The sequence below is a fragment of the Uranotaenia lowii genome, chromosome 2 (assembly GCF_029784155.1).
Source record: "Uranotaenia lowii strain MFRU-FL chromosome 2, ASM2978415v1, whole genome shotgun sequence".
Classification (NCBI taxonomy): domain Eukaryota; kingdom Metazoa; phylum Arthropoda; class Insecta; order Diptera; family Culicidae; genus Uranotaenia; species Uranotaenia lowii.
The window spans coordinates 6697844-6716166 of NC_073692.1; the positions used below are offsets into that span (position 1 = coordinate 6697844).

General features: G+C 34.4%; 2 protein-coding genes and 1 long non-coding RNA gene across 6 annotated transcripts in view; 2 read left to right on the top strand and 1 right to left on the bottom strand.

Moving 5' to 3' along the window:
• Window positions 1–3102, top strand: part of LOC129745689 (uncharacterized) — a 71475-nt gene extending 68373 nt beyond the window's left edge. For 2 of the 4 annotated variants that reach the window (XM_055738967.1, XM_055738972.1), the window contains exons 4-5: window positions 1868–1972; window positions 2060–3102. In XM_055738967.1, the coding sequence (XP_055594942.1) occupies window positions 2069–2974 (906 nt within the window). In that variant the 5' untranslated portion in view covers window positions 1868–1972; window positions 2060–2068 and the 3' untranslated portion in view covers window positions 2975–3102. Of the gene's footprint in view, window positions 1–1404; window positions 1503–1867 lie in introns of those variants that run through there. The other 2 variants (XM_055738968.1, XM_055738971.1) reach the window with 2 other exon arrangements.
• LOC129745692 (60S ribosomal protein L9) overlaps window positions 1–18323 on the bottom strand; it is a 285451-nt gene that overhangs the window by 130293 nt on the left and 136835 nt on the right. The gene's annotated exons all lie outside the window — the stretch shown is intronic.
• Window positions 13841–14418, top strand: LOC129745694 (uncharacterized). The gene is made up of 3 exons (XR_008737170.1): window positions 13841–13989; window positions 14069–14123; window positions 14187–14418. It is a non-coding gene; the product is annotated as an uncharacterized LOC129745694 (long non-coding RNA).

Here is an 18323-nt window from a genome sequence, read left to right on the forward strand (position 1 = left end):
CAACACTTTAGCTGCTATAGCTGGAGAAGAACCTTTGTCAATAAAAAGAGATTATTTAGCCAAAAAACGTATAGCCTTACACATACACCGGAATGACTTAATAGCTCAGCAATTACATTCGTTAGACCTGTCAAATATACAAAAAGAAACTCAATATACCTTTATAGAAAGAATATACCTGCAAAATGTACAAAAATTCCAAATGATATACACTGAAACAAAACCTGATATAGAAATTAATGTTAAAGTTGAAGAACAAATCATAGGTTCAGGAATGAAAAAGAAAGAGACATCTCCGGTTGTTCTGAAGAAAATCGCACAAGAAATGATAAACAACCAAAACGCCATTTAGATCATTGGTACACAGATGCTTCGAAAAAAACTAATCAATGTGGAATTGGAATTTACGATGAGTCCTCCGGAAACAGTTTGAGCATGGGTTTAGCCAATGATGTTAACATTGCCACAGCTGAATTATTACCAATAAGAGTAGCGCTGGAACAAGCAGAAAACAACACAAACATCGGAGTAGTTATCTTCACTAAAATCATCAAAAAAGACCTTAAACAACACAAATTTGATCAAATCACTCACGACATATGGAAACTTGCCACAACAAAAAGAGCCACAATTCAATGGATCTCCTCCCATGTTGGGATAGAGGGAAATGAACACGCAGATTTACTAGCAAGGAAAGGACTAGAGGAACCGATACTGCTTGAAAATAAACTACGACTAGATGATGCGTACAGGAGGTTTAAATATGAATCTTGGGAATATACAAACTCCTGGTATAAATATGTGGCTGTTCATGAGAAAAAAGGAATGAAGTATTATGAACTCAGCAATATACAAATCCGAATGCTTAACCCGCTAATTAGTGGACACGATTATTCACCATACTATTTGGGAATTACACCACAGAACATGCTCTCCTGCATTAGAAACCACTATGATTGGGATCGTTTTTCCAATCTGATCGAATTGATTCAGAATTTAGAAGAAAGTAAACTGAAAGAAATACTCAGTTTTTTTTGAAAAAGCTGAAAAACTCTAAGACGACAAATCGAAAAGAAAAAATATTCACATTAAGGAACACCCTAAGCTGAAAAAGCAACACCAATACGAAAAGTGGCGGTATAGAGTATCAAACTCTCGGCCAAGATGTCAAAATTATACATACAACAATCAGGTACAACAAAGCCGGTAAACATTTAAAGCTCCTGTTTGTGCGAGTTGCCGGAAGAAGAAGAAGAAGACGAAGAAGAAAAAAGGGCCTAATCGAAAGAGCGATAACTATCGGTAGAAATCGTAGGTAGAAAATTCGACTAACTAAAACTGTACATATAAATATAAGAAAATCCGTCAATAAACTAAGTCTAGTTTCACTCTTTTACCCGGTTGCGTCGAGTTCTTTTTAGTCCGAAATTCATTCCAACTTGTGGAATTGGTTACAGTGATCTGTAGTGTGTTTTAAATTCTTTGTTTAAGGGTTGAAAGATGTAAGCGTTGGACAATTTGTAAAGAAAGCTCAAAACTTTTGGCTAGACTTTTGCTAGGCTCACTGATTGATTATGTAGAGGAGGTATAGCAATTGCAGCTATCTTTCATATTCAGTCTTAAGTGGCTTAAAATCAGGTGTTAGCTTAGCTTAGCTTAGTTGACTACTCATATCCATTAAGTGGCTTAAAATCAGGTGTTTCCAATAAACTTGAAAAAAAAACCATTTTGATTCAGAGTCACATCGGTCTTTGGACCACTCTAGCGTTTATTGATTACTATCGTTTCTGAGTTATAATCTTATTTGATGAAGTTTACTTAACCATACATAAATTTATCTCTCTTAACTTACTCCTACACATTACAGTTGCTAATAACGGGACTGTACGCTTCTCTACTGGATGCTGACAGCAACTGCACTGTGAAAAGTCAACTTTAGTGACACAATACAAGGTATTAAAACTTGCTTGAGGTTAGTAAGGTTTCATAATTTTCGTGTGATTTGTCGGCATAACCTATGTTTTTAGCAGTTTAGCAGTAGCATAAAGTATCATTCCAGCTCCCTAATATGAACTCGGTCACCATCAGGAGAAAACTTAATGTAAAAGCGAAAACACTTAGAGAGTGTTTAAAACGTGCTGAAGAATTCATTAAAAAATTTGATGCTGAACGGGACGCGTTCGAGTTACCGCTTAGATTGAAAGAAATCGATCGTGTGTGGGCAGCATTTGATGATTTAGAGCGTCAGTATGAAGAACATCCATACGAAGATAATAGAGGTAATATGTACAGTGACAGCGATCGAACCTTCTTCGAGTCAAAACTGTTCGAGATAAAGGCTTTTCTTCTATCAAAAATGGCTGCTCCAAAAGTTACACCAAAAATGAGACCGATGGAGTCTCTAACTGTCGCATTTTCTGACCTCAAGTCGCCAACTTTTGCGCTGTCGAATTTTGACGGTAATTATCGTGCGTGGATTGCATTCCATGATTCATTTTTGGTTCTGGTACATAAAAATGCAGAACTATCCGATATACAGAAGTTCCATCACCTGCGATCTGCGCTAAAAGATGAAGCTGCTCAAGTGATCGAAGCCATAGGATTCAGTGCCGAAAATTACGAGACTGCCTGGCAAACTTTGCTTAACCGTTATTCTAACGAATATTTATTGAAAAAGCGACATCTTCAAGACTTGCTCGAGATTCCTCGTATGAAGACCGAAACAGCTGCTTGTCTGCAATCAACTGTGAATGAATTTCGAAGCCATATCAAAGCCCTCGAACAATTAGGTGAACCAATAGCTCAATGGGGTTCAATGCTGGAGCACATGCTTTGTACCAAACTACACCAGGACACAGCCAAAGCGTGGGCGATTCATGCTGCATCCAGAAATGAACAGAGTTACGAATGTTTAATAGTATTTTTGGAAGACCGTGTACGCATTCTCGAATACATTTCTGTAAATCTTGGTTGATCATCCATCCAATTGTGAAAAATTAAACAGTTTTCCTATGGCAAGTATGCTTGCAATTTTTCGAAGCAGCTGATTGGTGTTGAATTCGTTAGAAATAAATTTTATATGTTTTAAACTCCAAAAGCCAAACATCAGACTTCCTTTAATAAATCAAAAAAATTTAAAACTGAAAACCCCTATTTTTAACAGAATGTATCCGAAAAATCGAAGACTCAATCTGTTCACACCAGCAAAGATTGTCTAACGTTTTAACCGGCCTAATTTTTGTCAAACTTTTCTTCGTTAACGCTGTTAGGTATGAATACCGTAAACCGGGATAAGATTGATAATTTTTTTCAATATATTTTGATGTTTCGGCCTTATCGGTGAAAGGTGATGTCCTTTTTAACAAAACGTCTTACGAATTTGAAAATTTACAGACGGATAGAAAGTTAAAGCAATTGAGAGATTGTGAAAATTAGCAGGTTTAATTTACTTAGAAGCATTATCATCACGTATCAAATTTTTGATTGGCACGGACCCATTAGTGTGATTGAATTTTAACAACTTGTATAAAAAAAAAATCATGACATTATTGAAAATTATTGATCTAGCAAAGTTTGCCATTTTAAAATACCTTTCAATAGATTCAGATTTTTCAGTTTGACATGATTATATTTTTTTTATGAAATACAGACCCCATTTGATTTTGGCAACACCCCATTGAGCCCAAATCGTAGGTATGTTGCCTATATCGAATGTTGCCAATAACGAACGGGGTCTGTACTTAGCTTCTTCTCAGGTTAGCATGTCAGAATTAGAATCCAAAATACATGTAGAAGCAGACAATTTAATGTTTACATAAATCGATTACAAGTACAGATATAGAGATTTGAATTTAATTTAAAAAAAAATGAGATTACAATTCGTTGATGATTCTGATGCACAAGTTCAGTAAAAGGATGTTAAACATGTTATCAAATTAAATTCAGAATAGGAATCAAAATCTGAAGTCGGAAAATTAATAATTAGGAATGAAAATGGAAATAAAGTTCAAATGTTTATCTTAGAACGACAATTAAAAATCATACCAAAAATCTTCATACAATGTTCATAGACAAAAACCGCTAAGCCGGTTCACCGAATAGTTGGGCTAAGTATTCAGCCGAATAGGCCAAATTTGCCAAATATTCATTTTTTTTTAAATTTATATAGAATTGTCATGCTACAAAATCATCAAAGACTTATGGTTTCATCTTGTTCAAAACATCTCAGGTGTATTCGTGTATATTTCAATGTAGATAGCTCTATAGTTTGATTATCGCTTAAAACAGATTTTCCTGATTTATCCAGGCTTGCCCATAAATCCAATAAAGAATTCGAGGAAAGTCAAATCAGACCGGGATGGCCAGATATTTTTGCTCTATAGAACGTACAGCAGGAGGATCCATTTGTTTTTTTCTTTTTTTTATGGTTTAGTTTAGAGGCATGGCATGACATTTTCGGGATACCCTCATTAATTTGATGTGGTTTAAATAAATGCATAATTCTGGAATTTTCTTAGTTTATGTCATTTAAAAGAAGTTCATGTTTAGCCTGAAAAAATAAAAATCATGGTCTACGTTTGTCAAAATGTGCATATCTTCTTCTTTTCCCAAATTTTGCAAAAAACATATGAGTGTAATTTTGCAATTGAATTCGACGTTTTTACCTTTTTAACTAGTTGAGCACCACTAACCTAGTTTGGTTTGAAGTAGTTGGTAGGGAGTCTCCTTAAAAATCCCTAAGAGCTTCTCATAACTTAACCCAGCGGAGGTCACTCTTTATGAAATTAAATAAACAAAACTTATCATGATTTTTTTTATATTTGTTAATACTATTTCTAAAAATAAAATTTATTCTATGAAAAAATAAATCTATTGATTTCAAAGTACCCGAAAATTCCTTTGAATTCAGCTACAGTACTGTACTGTAGCTGAATTCAAAGGAATCTTCGACTACTTTGAAATCATAGTTTCATTCAGCTAAGAGGTTCTTCAAACCTTTGAATATAAATCTATAATTTACGAATACTAATAATAAGAGATCGTACTAGTTGTTGTGTTTCTTTCCGAATTTCTCTAAGTTTTGAACTAAAGCACGACAAACAATTTCGTTTTTAAATTCTTGTTAACCTTTTTCTAGGCCAGGGAGCGCAAAAAAAAATTTCTGTTCGACTTCAAAATACTGGATACGTATTTCCTAAGCTGTGGTTAACACCGGCTATATATTTTATGCCTTATTCCTAAAGGATCAGCTGTTCCAAAAGCATCTCGATAAAGTAATATATGTAACTCATATTTATCGTGGCTTAGTTTTCCTTGAGAGCGTTCATCTGGAATCCAATGGAATAATTTGATTCCCGATAAATTCTCTTAAAATAAAAAAAGAGCAAATAAACCTTTTAGTTGAAGACATTTGAAGGATTTTGAGAATTTTGATGTAACTTACCCACCAAACAAATCCTTCTGGGCCGTGAAATTTCCCTTATTGTTTTGAAGCGTGTAACAGGGTTACATTTAGGATCGTTTTGTAAATAAATTCAACTACAAACTGTGATATATTCGTTGATTAAATTAATTATTTATTTATTTTGTTATTTATTTATTGCTGTCGATTATTTATTTATCTAATTATTCGTCCATTTTTCGTTTATTGGATATTTAATTGTTTGTCAAATTACTATTTAGCTATTTAGCTAGAAAAAGTTGTGCATCTAGTCATAAGAATTATTAAAGTAGTATTTATTTTGTTATGAGTTATGTCACTTATAATTATCATAATTATAATTATCTAGCTACTTAGCTAGAGGAAGTTGATTGTTTATTTATTCAATTGTTATTTATTTAGTAATCCGATTTGTTTAGTAAAGTGTGTGTACAACCTATAGAATTATTAATTGTTTAGTAAGTTATTATTTAGCCATTATGCTAGAGAAAGTTGTGTTCATTTATGAATCGGATATTAACTTATTTATTTATTATTTATTTAGGAAGTAATGTAGTTATTAATTAAGCGCCATCTAGTGATTTCGCTAGAGAAAGTTGTTCCGTTAATGTACGTTTAGGATTAGATTTCACCCCAATCATATTCTCGATCACGTGGTAGGAAACGATGAGCCATAAAAATTGAAACGCCTGGATGTAGCTCCATGCCAAAACGCACATGTTAAAAGGAAGTGGATTAAACTTACGCTCAGCGGGGATTGTCTCAATGAGAAGTTAAGCGCTTAGCGTCATCTCTCGAGTTGACCCGATTATCTTAGAAAATATGGGTCCAAGGGTGGATCGTCATGAGAAGGGTTGATTTGGTTGTTGTAGGAAGAAAAGAGAGGTCACTTCTTCGGGTTGGTTGAAGATTTATGGAATTGTGTCCAAAGGTTAATGACATCCTTCGGGAATTCTTTGACTCGCCTTTTGAAACCAGAAATAATGCCTTGGGCCCGACCTGAGGATTCCCTTGAATCTACAAGATCACTTCGATCTCATCCCGTGCTAAAAGCAGATAGCGAGGTTGTCTCGTTCCGCGTCTAAGTTGTAAGAGAACCCGTTAAGTGCCGTTTGATTTAAGCGTTAAATGTTATCTTTTCCTTCCCAGAATTATTAGTTATCCTATTAGAAGCTAGTATAAAGTGTGCGGTAAAAAGAATTCGTGTGCGTTTTAACAAAAAAAAGCAAAGGTAAAACCTTATACCAAAATGTGTGTTCTGTGTGTTCATTATTATAATTGGTTATAATGTGGCCGTTAAATAGGAATTCTGGACCGTCGCATATCTAGCGATCTATAACCAGCTACCGGATCTCCATCAACCACTCCGGTACTAGCCACGGGAAGGGTCCGACATCCGGCTTACAACGTCGGATGGGTCGTCCGCCGTCACCTTTGACGACCAATCTTCTAATGCTCCAGCCACCAGCAGCTTGTTGAACCGCCATCGTCTTCAGCGAACGCCGATCCCGCCATCAGTCTTCCCGGTGTTGAGTATCCACGTGTTCGATTCAACTCCACCGAAGGTATGTAACCATTTGAAAAAGCTTGGAACAATGCAGTGCTCAAAGCACAATTCTATTTCATCTCCAGTCATCATTTCCGGCCCGATACTTCCGGCTTGTTGCTACGACTTACACCCAACATCATTATTTCCGCAACATTGCTAGCAGGCCTACTTTATCGGCCGGAATATAAAAATACCTAGGTACCTATGAGAGAGTAATGATGCGCATCTAAAAATAACTCCATAAAAACTCTACTCATACTACAATCAAAAACCAAAAACACACAGTTTTACCAAGAACCGCCAACGATTGTCGGGTTCTCCGTTTGAAAGCTCGCCAATAAGCTTCAACGAAATGTAACGCCGCACACGATTAGGGAAAGCTAGAGGGAAGGAACGCTATAAAAAGTTATCTATGTAATCCTAGGAGATAAGTTCACGCAATACAATTAAGCATGCTGTATTAAACCACAAATAGTTAGTTTATCATTGAAAATGCAATACATGTTCTTTGAAGTTACTCCCAAAATCATGCTTTAAGTATTTTTTCTTGTGCTTTCCCGAACATTGAGCTCTTGGGTTAAACGGTGGTTCACAGGTTCTATCCGATTAGTTTTTAGATTGAGTTTTTTTACTCTGGGTCGGACTGCTCGGGAAATCAGTCCACTCGCTTCTGTTTCGATCACGTGTTGGGGGAGATTTGATTGCGTATTTTTGAGCCAGTGATGAGAAGCACAAGCGAGTGTTTCATTAGGGGATAGAACGCCGTGTCCATTTGTCTTCTTCTGCACCGAAGAGGTGGCTACGGGATTACTTGTTACTTCATCCAGTCAAACTGGGCACTTCGTATCCATTTTTGGATCCTTTTAGAACGACCCGCCCTGAGGTCACGGTTCTCGCCGGGCAATTTAACCTCGACGAGCGGTCCTCGATCAAAGAGGTGGCGCTAAAGCCGCTCGTTCAACGAACACGAACTGACCAACGAGACAATTCCCAGTAGTGTGCCCTGAGCATGCTATAAGCGTGGAGGGAAACAAATACAATTTTCAACAACCGCGGACTACTGTGTTTTAATATAACAACGGATGATGTTGTATTACACAGCACGACGTGTTAAGATTCTTTACATCGTTTGGATGTAATAAAATGCATCCAACATATGTAAGATGATCGAAGTAAGCTGCGGTCGAGTGCGGTAGATTTTCTCTCACGGTCCTGATTTTTCGCGTTTCCAGTGGTTTTGCCGAGATAAGTTTTTTTCCTCGATTTATTGTGTAAATGTATCAACTTAAAGTGAAAAAACGCGGATTAAACGACACTTTTTTAGAAAATTGGTGGCTTTTGGATGAAGTGCGTAAATGAAAGTTATGGTATTTGGCAGTTTTGTGTTTATCATGCAGTGCGAGAAACGTGTTAATTGCTTGTTTGGCTGGGATGGGAAAGTTTAAAAGCGCTTAAAGAGAAATTTTCTTTGGGTTTTAGTGTTATGTTAATGAAATAAATTGAACGGAATTCATTCAAGATGCTTTTGAATGTGTTTATTTGATATTTTAAAGAGCTACAAAATCGGGGATAAAATCTGATTGCTTTGATGTGCTTTTTTTTTGCGTAGGGATGAATCATCTAACAGGATGAAAATCCCAGGAAAAAGAAGTGTTTTTTGCTGGTTTGGTTCCGTTTGGGTAGAGTGGTTTATTTTGATAATGTGTATAATAAAATGGGCCAAACAAATTTGTTAAGTATTGGAATTTACTTAAATGAAAATTGAATGCCACTTATGAATTGATCGAGGGTAAAATCAGAACAAAGCATACCCTAGTTGGAGTCATCAAGTTTATACAAGCTAAGTATTTAAGTATTAAGATCTTTCAATATGAATCCTTTTGATAGTTTCTTCCTCACTAATTTAGCCATAAAAGCTTATAGTTTTTGAAATGGTAGAAAATTACGGTTTTTTGCGAGTCAGTCATGCATGTAGACTTTCACAATTGTTCCGCAAAATCTTTTGGAAGAGTTGATTCCAAAAGATTCTGTGGTGGTACTTATTTTTTCTCTGTTCTTCCAATATTCATTTTCAAGAGCGAGTAAAGGCGCTATATCCAAGGTCGATGACCAGAGATGATGGTGAACATTAATCCGAAACATGTAGTTTGATTAAACTTTTAGTAAAGTTATTTTAAAATTGAAATTTATCAATTGATTCAATCTATACTGCTAAGTTTTGGATTTCTGTGCAGAAAAACCTCATTTCCACCCACAGAAGGAGGAATTCACATGGGCCACCATCAAGGAGCACAGTAAATTTTAGCAACTGTGCTTCCAACGTTAAAACTTCAAACATTTTAAAATCATAGAAACGTATGGTACTGTTTAGAGTAGAGTAGAGATTTCCCGGCCATTTTAGCGTTCCCGAGAATCGGGAAAACTGACGAAATAAATAAATAAATAAATTTTTAAATCTAAGGTAGAACCTAGTATTGCAAAACATTTCAAACTTTTAAATTCCTCGAAAATTCAATAAACAAACCGAAGACCCAAAAACAAAGTACTTTAACCGACAAACTGGTCTGATTCTAGCTGCAAATATTTAAAATAATTGTGAAAGATTTCTCACTATCGAATTAGCTAGCTAGATTTCAGGTTATTCATAAAATATCGTTAATTTTCAGATAACTATCCATTTGTTTTACAATATTTCATTTCTTTGCTGATGATTTCGCTACTGTCAACACCCGAAACGGAAGTTCTAAATGATGAGGATTGCAAAATAGAACATTCAGATTCTTTCCGTAGCGTTTCACTTTTTGAATTGTTTGGTTTTATAGATCTTTTGTCGTTTTTCACTTGAACACTTAGTTTTCGATTGGAAAAACATTTTTTTTATCAAATTCAATGTATTAATCAGATTTGAGAAAAATAATATTTAAAACTTAGCCATCAAGGTAGAACTATTACTTTCCTTGCTCAATCTGATTCATTTTTACAATCTTGATTGTGTAAATTTTTAGTAATCTAGCACATTTTATTGGTTTCGGGAATTCCCGACCGGGAAATCCCGGGTAGGACACTCTAGTACTGTTGTCCACGTTTCTTCCTCCCTGTGTTCCAGTTGTATCTGCGTCCAATACTGCACAGTGGGCCCGGCCGAGTTAAGATGAATAGTAAATGTACTTTTACTACTCACCGGGATGCTGACAAGATCTGGCTGCAAGCATAAACATAAGCATAAGTAATAAAATGCATCCAACATATGTAATATTTTTTTTGCTGTAAATGCATTGAAGCTGAAAAATGTGTGTTATTATATCGAGAAAATGATTAATATGTTGGTTGGTTCCAAGGCCGTGCGAACGGGGGGGTTTGGTTTAGGGGTTTAACCCCCCCCCCCCCATGGAGATTTTTTTCAAGAAAAATGTTTAGTTCAAGAAAATTATTTTGCATAGTAATGTAAAACTGCTTGATCGCAAAAGGTGTTTAAAAATAAGAGTTAATAAAAATATCACAAGATTGGCTCACCTCCGGCAAAAATATTAAGTCCAATATCACTCTAGGCCTAAGACATTTCATTCTTCGACACTGTATGACGTTTACGAATCGAAACTTGTTTTACAATGTCAATTTCGACCTGCAATGAGGTTCAACTCAAATCTTGACTTAGAAAAACCCTTTCTCGCCTATAAAATTGTTTTTTTTAAAGTGATGTTCATCTTCCACTTTATTACTAATCGTTTTGATAATTAAAAAAAATATTTTTATGATTACAAATTTTATGCTGATATGAAATATTTTTCCAGGAACCAGTTTCAGCCTCAATTCTATTTTGTGTCTGTTGTTCTTCTAAATGCTCAACTCCACATTCAAAAGGATTTGATAAACTACACAAAGCCCCTAATCTAGATTATTTGGAGATGCAAAGAATGTAAGAGCTTATTTTTGCTAATTTTGACGCCATTAAACTTTTGAAAATAGGTGAAAATTATTTTAATAAATTCTGCAATTTTCTGACAAAACCTTGAAATATTAAAAAAAATAAACGTTTTCATCGACTATTCCAAGGAAATATTTTATAACGAATTTTATAAGAAATTTCAATTAAATTGAGTTAAATAAATTTTTCAGAGACAAAATCTTATCTTTTTTCAGATTTTAACAAATTTGTTGAATGAAATGAGGCCTTTGGAGCCAAAGGGGTATAAGTGTATAAAAGCTTATTTCGAGAAAACACGCTTTTAAACTGTTGCGTTTGTCAATTTTCCATATATTTTTCGAATTTGTATTTTTCTTTCAAATGTAAAAGTATGTAAAAAAAAATTCTAAAAATACGAAAAAATCACCAAATATAGTTTGATACATGAAGAATTGTTTGGCATCATTAACTCAAAATTGACCATTTTGTCACTTATACCCCTTTGGCTCTGAGGGTCTCAAATAAAATCTTTGTTTTCAACTTTCTCCAGTAAAGTCAAAAGAATTGTCGTTCAAATTTAAAAAAAACTGTAGAATTATTTCTTTTATCTTTCATCATCATCATCAAAATATTATTCTTCAATTGGATAAATTCAGAATCAGTTTTTTTTCTATAATATAAATTTGTTAGTTCATCAGTTATCAATGATTGATTTCACTCAAAACTGATTCATTTTTAAACTTATAAACTAAGTATCACCAAAACGAGATGTGACAGGTAAAATCTGATAAAAGTTCGAGTTCAGGGTGCCAAAATTTTCTAAATCCATCATTAAATGTTATCTTTTGAATTATCTATCAAATTCTTTAAATGAGATTTTAAAATGGTTCAAAAAGATTTTTTTTTGAAAAAATTCTATCAAAAATGTTATAAAATTATCTTTTTCATCTTCATATTATATTTTTATTTATGATGAGTTTATTCACCATTAGTATTGGTTGTTCATTTAATTTATCGACCCATCGGTGAAAGTTTTGTTCATTAAGTCATAGCATTTAAGGATTGTGAAAATTATAGGCGAATGGAAAGTTAGAAGAAACGAACAGATATTAATAATGAGTGAGTCGAAATTGATTAGAAGCATTTTCGTCACATGTCATCAATATGTTCCTCATGCAACAGATTTTTATTTTATTTATCTTGAAATATTTAAAAATAACATAAATTTGACAGATAAGTTCATTTACCATTTTTTTATTTTTCAAATAATTCGACTAAATTTTATTGCATTGATATTTTAATTTTCAGATAAATTTACCAAATTTTACAGTCCAACTAGTACAACTATTTGAAATATTTTTAAAAAGTTTGTCTTTGTTGACCATCTCTGAAGTTCTGGAACATATAGAAGTTTGTGTTTCCGGAACACAAAAACCTAAATTTTTAATAAGAAAAACTTATTCTCTTGCTTTTCTCCATTTCAGGTCCCAATATTTAAATTGACAGCGACAAAAGCTTGAAATATTGAGCTTTAACTTTTTTAATTCATCTTTCAAATTGATTATGATTTTTTAATGAATCTATGAAAAGATTTAAAAAATGATTCTAGGTAGCAAGCTTAATTTTAATGCGCAATATAAACAAAATTCGTATTCGCTTTGTGCTTCCAATATTAACAGCAAACCTTCGAATCACTTATCATCATCTATGTGATTTGAATAAAATCTTTAAGTTCAATATAGTTATTTTTTACTTATCGAAAATTCAAATTAAGAAGTTAATTATTTTTTTAAAATTGGTGTTTTATTTAGTTAGTTGTGTGCACTGATTCTTTTGTCCAAAGCTTAAAACAATGGTTTATTCAAAATTTTAATTCGCATTCGTTTTCTCGTGTTTCGAAAAAAATGACTTGAAATTTCTAGATCAGAATAAGATCATCATTTTGAATAATTCATTAGTAACTTACCGGAAGTAACATTGATTTGAAATTTCAATTCTGATATATTTTGCTTCGTATCAGTGATTTTTTTTTACTTTACTGGTTTAAGAAATCAATTTTCTTTTTTTGTGCATTTTTGGTATTGTTATTATTGCTAGCAAAATCTGAATTTCGAACCCCCCCCCCCATGGACGGGACCTTCGCACGGGCCTGGTTGGCTCACATTAACGGAAATCACATCGGCCTACGTTAAATTTTTTTTAGACAATTTATAGAATTTAATTTGTCGTGAATCAAATATTCACAATCGGCCTTCAAACTTTTCAAGTTAAGGCTAGAAAATGGCATACAAAACAACGGATTTTTAATAGGATCTTCAGCAAAGATCAACAGCTTTTTTAACTCAGCTTTTTTCGATGCAGATATCTCAAACATGACTTATGTATGAATTTACTGGAGTCGAAACAAAAGTTTGAATTAACTAAATTAACCATATGTATGACAGATTTTTAACTACACTTCTGACAGCTTTGAGCCTCCTGTTGTGATGTTTTTTTTCTGTAGTTTTTTCTCTATTTCTGAGCGGTTTTCCTCTAACCTTAGAGGTTTCAAATGTTCCAATTTCAAGTTTTACGACTCCAACGATGCGCATACGCAATAGATGATTGTCCATGTTGCTGCTGTTAGACTTCACAGCTCCTTTAGCAAAGCCGAAAGTGTTTTTCTCTCAATTTTTGGGTGTTTCGTTGGCGGTTTTTTACCAAACCTTGCACTGGCAGGAGGTGATGGTTTTTTAATTGTTGAATCGTAAAAGTTTTACTGTTTTTCTCTTACATTCAAGTGTTTTCTTTGTTGTAGTTGTTGTTGGTTTGGGATTTTTTTTTCTCTGTGTTGCTTGAGAATTGTAGCATAATACACCGCCTTGCGGTTTGTCTACATATTTTAATTTTTGATATCTGATTTATTACCGTTTCATAATCGTTGCCTTGGTTGCAACCAACAGTTCGGAACTGACATCAGCCTACTTTGATCAACTCGTTGCTGCCAACTTGAATCAACGGAACTGGACGAGGAAAATTCTCGGCGCCTACTAACTTTGCTGTACGGCAACGTGTTTTCTTCACAGTCGACGGACTTTGACGAAATGTTGAAAGAAGGTAATCAGTATTTTCTTTCTCATATTAGGCTAAAGTTATCTTAATATTTGCAATGAATTAATCCGAAGTGTATTTCCAGAGCTGGCCGGTTGAACGATTTCGATATTTGTGTGCGTCCGTGGGGTAGCAGTACAGTATATTAGCAGCGCTTTCGTATACGACGAGATTAAATATTTAATTGTTATGAAAATTTCTAGGTCTCAAATACACGGATCTGCCCGATTTCGGCCAGAAAGCGTCGCGGTTTGCTGGTTTAATGACGTTTCAACAACTTTTACATACCACGGGAACTCTCGGACGGATGGCCAAATGAGATGGAATACTAAACAGTTCGGACATATCAAGCAATCATGTGGAATGTGGCCTGTTTTAAACTTTACACTCGTAAAGTGGTTTCAACAATTTGGTTGATGATTTAAGCTTCGCTTGGATGGGAAAACACTCTCTCGTTGAAGTGTAATTATTTTAAAAGGTTTTAAATGGTGCGATTAACACTGAAATTTTCGTCCAAAAATAAAACCAGGTAACGGAAGGATGATTTTTTTGAAGAATCCCAGTATTCAGCAATACCAATCCGAAAAAAATAATTCTGTTTATAAGATTTCACAACTATGATTCGGATGCATATTTCAGCTTACAGCTTCGAGAAGTTCAATTTCAGCTATTGAATAACCGTAGTTTTGAACGTACGCAGAGACAGTGTTTCCATAGATAAACTTAAGCAGCTGAAATAATAACAAGTTAGGATAAGTTGAAAAAATCTTCACTGAAATCGCTGATGCAAATCGAATTTATGGCTCATGGTGGTGAATTTAATGGAGTTGATTAGAAATTTATCAATTCTGTCAAAACGTACGGGCGCGGCCTAGAGAAAGTCGTTAATTAGTCAAAACGGTCCATAGTTTGGGCTAAGTTGAAAACAAAAACAAAAGAAAAAAAATCGAAAAAACTTGTCCTTATTAGCGGGAGAAGAAAAAGTTTTAATTGATTCTATTATAAATTGCGGTACAAGAATGGAACAAAATACTTCATTTCTTTTCCTCTCCTGGTGGCTGATGGAATCTTCAAACAAGCGGTGCCATTGGAGTTTCGAAAGACAGGCAAACATAGCAAACTGCTTGTTTTCGTTTGTTGTGTAATTTATCACCGCCAACTGTGACCGTGCCACTAAATACTTCGGAAGGAAGCGACGAACCTTCTCCTGATCGTAGACGATGATGTGTTCTCGAGTTTGGGTATTCTTCAAGGCTGCCCGATTCGCCTCGTATGACAACGATAACATGAACCTGCGCTGCGGATGGGTTCGATTTTCACCGGATCAGGTGCAACCGTAACTAATATCCACCTGGGAACGATAGACTCGTTCTAACTAACTCGTTCTAACTAACCCAATTTTTCAAAACGATTCCGAGGCGTAAGGTTGTTTCTTTCCAGTTTGTCTTGCGCAGCGAAAGAGAACTAATTTTACGACGTGTCGCGAGCGTTGTGAAAATATTAATGGGAACTTTCGTAAGAAAGCATGCATCTTGTCACAGGTTTAGAGAAATTTATAAATTTTAGTTGCATGGTATGACTGCTTTTGCATTGACATTTTCTTGATGATATTTGAATTTCAATTTAAGCAAAATGACGAACGCTCTAAACTAAACTAAATAAAAACAACATTAGACCGTATAAATTCCCTTATCTGGTACAAATTCGCTCCTTTTAGGGACTGACAGAAAGCTAGCATCGAGTGTTCGATCAGGTGACGATTTGGTGCCACCCCATCGAGAAGAGCTGATCGATCACACGGGGAGCAGTTGATCGATTTTTCCCAGCATGTAGGGAGATACTTGGCAATTTTTTTTCCTCAGGTGTGTCGTCGGATCCTTTTTCACCATCTCGGTTGCAGTCGGCGGCGCTATGATGCTAGTTAAAGGCCTCTACTCGAAGGTGTACGCGTTTTCTAATATTTAATTTATAGACTCCGCTGAAGTTCGCAAACACATCTATATATTTGTAGAAAAAAATAGCAGCAGTCCTAGTTGGCTGCGCGATTGAAATAAATGACATCAAGTGGCGTTGTCATGGAAATGGATGTGGTGTAGAAACATCGCCGACGGTATTTGTGACGGATTGACTGAAGCGGGATTCGGATCGTGGAAGCGCTGCGCTAATCCCAAAGGCATACCTTCTTTCATAAGTAGGCGATGATCAGCGGCAAGTTGACAAGAATTCCAACGGCATGCAACTGGAAGCGGTACCTCCCAAGATCAAAGACAAACTTCCGATTATTCTTGAAACAAAGACGATCAGTTAAACATGTTGGTTATGCTACAGAAGTTTTTTTTGAAAAACCTTTTCGAGCGCAAAGCTTGCTAAGATTTGAACGTTTTCATTTCATTTCATTTCATTATTACCGTTTTTCTTTTGCTAAGGAAGTTCAGGTATAGAAGTCAATATTCAGTAGAACAATTCTAAAATGTTTAATACTTTACAAATTTTCAAATATCGACCATTGAAAAGAACTTTGATATCTAGTGAATGAACGTTTATTATAAAAGAGTCATGGGGGCGTGGCGGGGGCGAGGGAGTTGTTTAAGGATGCGGCACACTGCTCTTTTTCCTCCAATTTTATCTCATTGAACTAAGTATGAGCTTTTCTGTAAAATCTCAAAATTAGAGAAAAAAAATTTAAATTTTTTTAAACCCATTTTCTATTTAATCTTTTTCGATATTCTTTGATACCTATAACTTCAATCTGCGAATCTTGAATTTTCCGTGCGTGAAAATGTTGATAAAAAATGATTTTCGTATTTTGTATACCAGGAAGTTAAAAAGTAATGACTTATGACACTTGTTATAATGTCATTTTATAAATGAAAATAATACACTTGTTGTTGAATTGAAGAAAATTGTATGAAACTTTTCAATTATCTATTTTTCCTGAGCTTTTTTTATATCAGTGCAAGATAATCACAACAAATTTTTAATGTTTCTCATAATGTTTCGCAAAGAAAATAACCAAACGTTTGAAAAACATATATTTTAGATAAGTTTTTGATTAAAATGGCTATGAACTTAAAATTGATCTCAAAACACTGATATTTTTCTTACTATTCTGTTATATTTTTCAGAATAGGGATGAGAAAATATCGTGCTGGTTTTAACCATTCTGAAATTAATTTCTAATTGTGAATCGTGGTTTAATAATGTAGTTTCTAAATCTAAATTTCATTCAAAAATAAAATAATAAAATTTCAATAAATTGATTTTCGGCGATATCAATCGCGAAAAGATCTTAAAACGATTTTTATTTTTTTATCCGAAATTTCGGCATTTATTATGCCTTTTTCAAGGAGTTGGAAATTTCTCGTTTCATCTCTTTGAAAAAAAAAAATAAATGCCGAAACGTCGGATGAAGAAATAAAAATCGTTTTAAGATTTTTCGTGACTGAAATCGCCGAAAATCAATTTATTCATTACTCAACCAGTCGATAGATTTTTACTATTCAATTATAATGAAATATCTTTATTTAAAAACTTTTTTTATTCTCAAACGAATGAAATAGAATTTCAACCATTTGTTGAGGCAGGCCCAGAAACTCGTGGCGGCGTGTCGACGAGAATCTTGACTGGGACCAGGTGAAGACGCTGGCCCCGGATCGTCAACAGTGGAGGTCTTTTACCACGGCCCTATGCACCGGAGGATCGGCGCGGGATCATTATGTAAGTAAGTAAGTAAGTTTAGAATGGTGAAAAATTTGCAAAAACGGTATGAATAAAATGAAAAACTTTTTTTATTTCTTGAAAGGCACTTTATTCATAAAATTATAAACGATGTTCTAGACATAATTCTAGTCTATTATTTTTTGTTTATTTATAGAGGATTTTCATTTTAACCAGCTTGGGCATTCATCCTCTCTAGGAATAATTGAAAAATTCTGGAATAAAGGTTCAATTTCTGGTAGCATGAGTGAGGCAACAAAAAATATATCAGTGTTAAAAAAAAATTAGAGTCGATTTATACTGATTTGAACAATTTGTGCATTTTTTTCAAATCTATATATATAAAAAGCAATTATCTGTATGTTTGTTTGTTTGTTTGTTTGTTTGTTTGTCCTCTATAGACTCAGCCGTCTTAAGAGCTAGAGATCTGAAATTTGGCATGGATGCTCATTAGGACCAGGAATGATGAAAAATGTTTTTAGATTTTTGGACGACCCCTTCTGAAGGGGGTCGTCCATACAAGACAAATATTTTTTTCACGTTATTCACGTTATTTTCCGTCGGATCGTGATGAAAATTTGCACATGAGTGTTTTGAGAGACGAGCAATCGATTACTGTTATC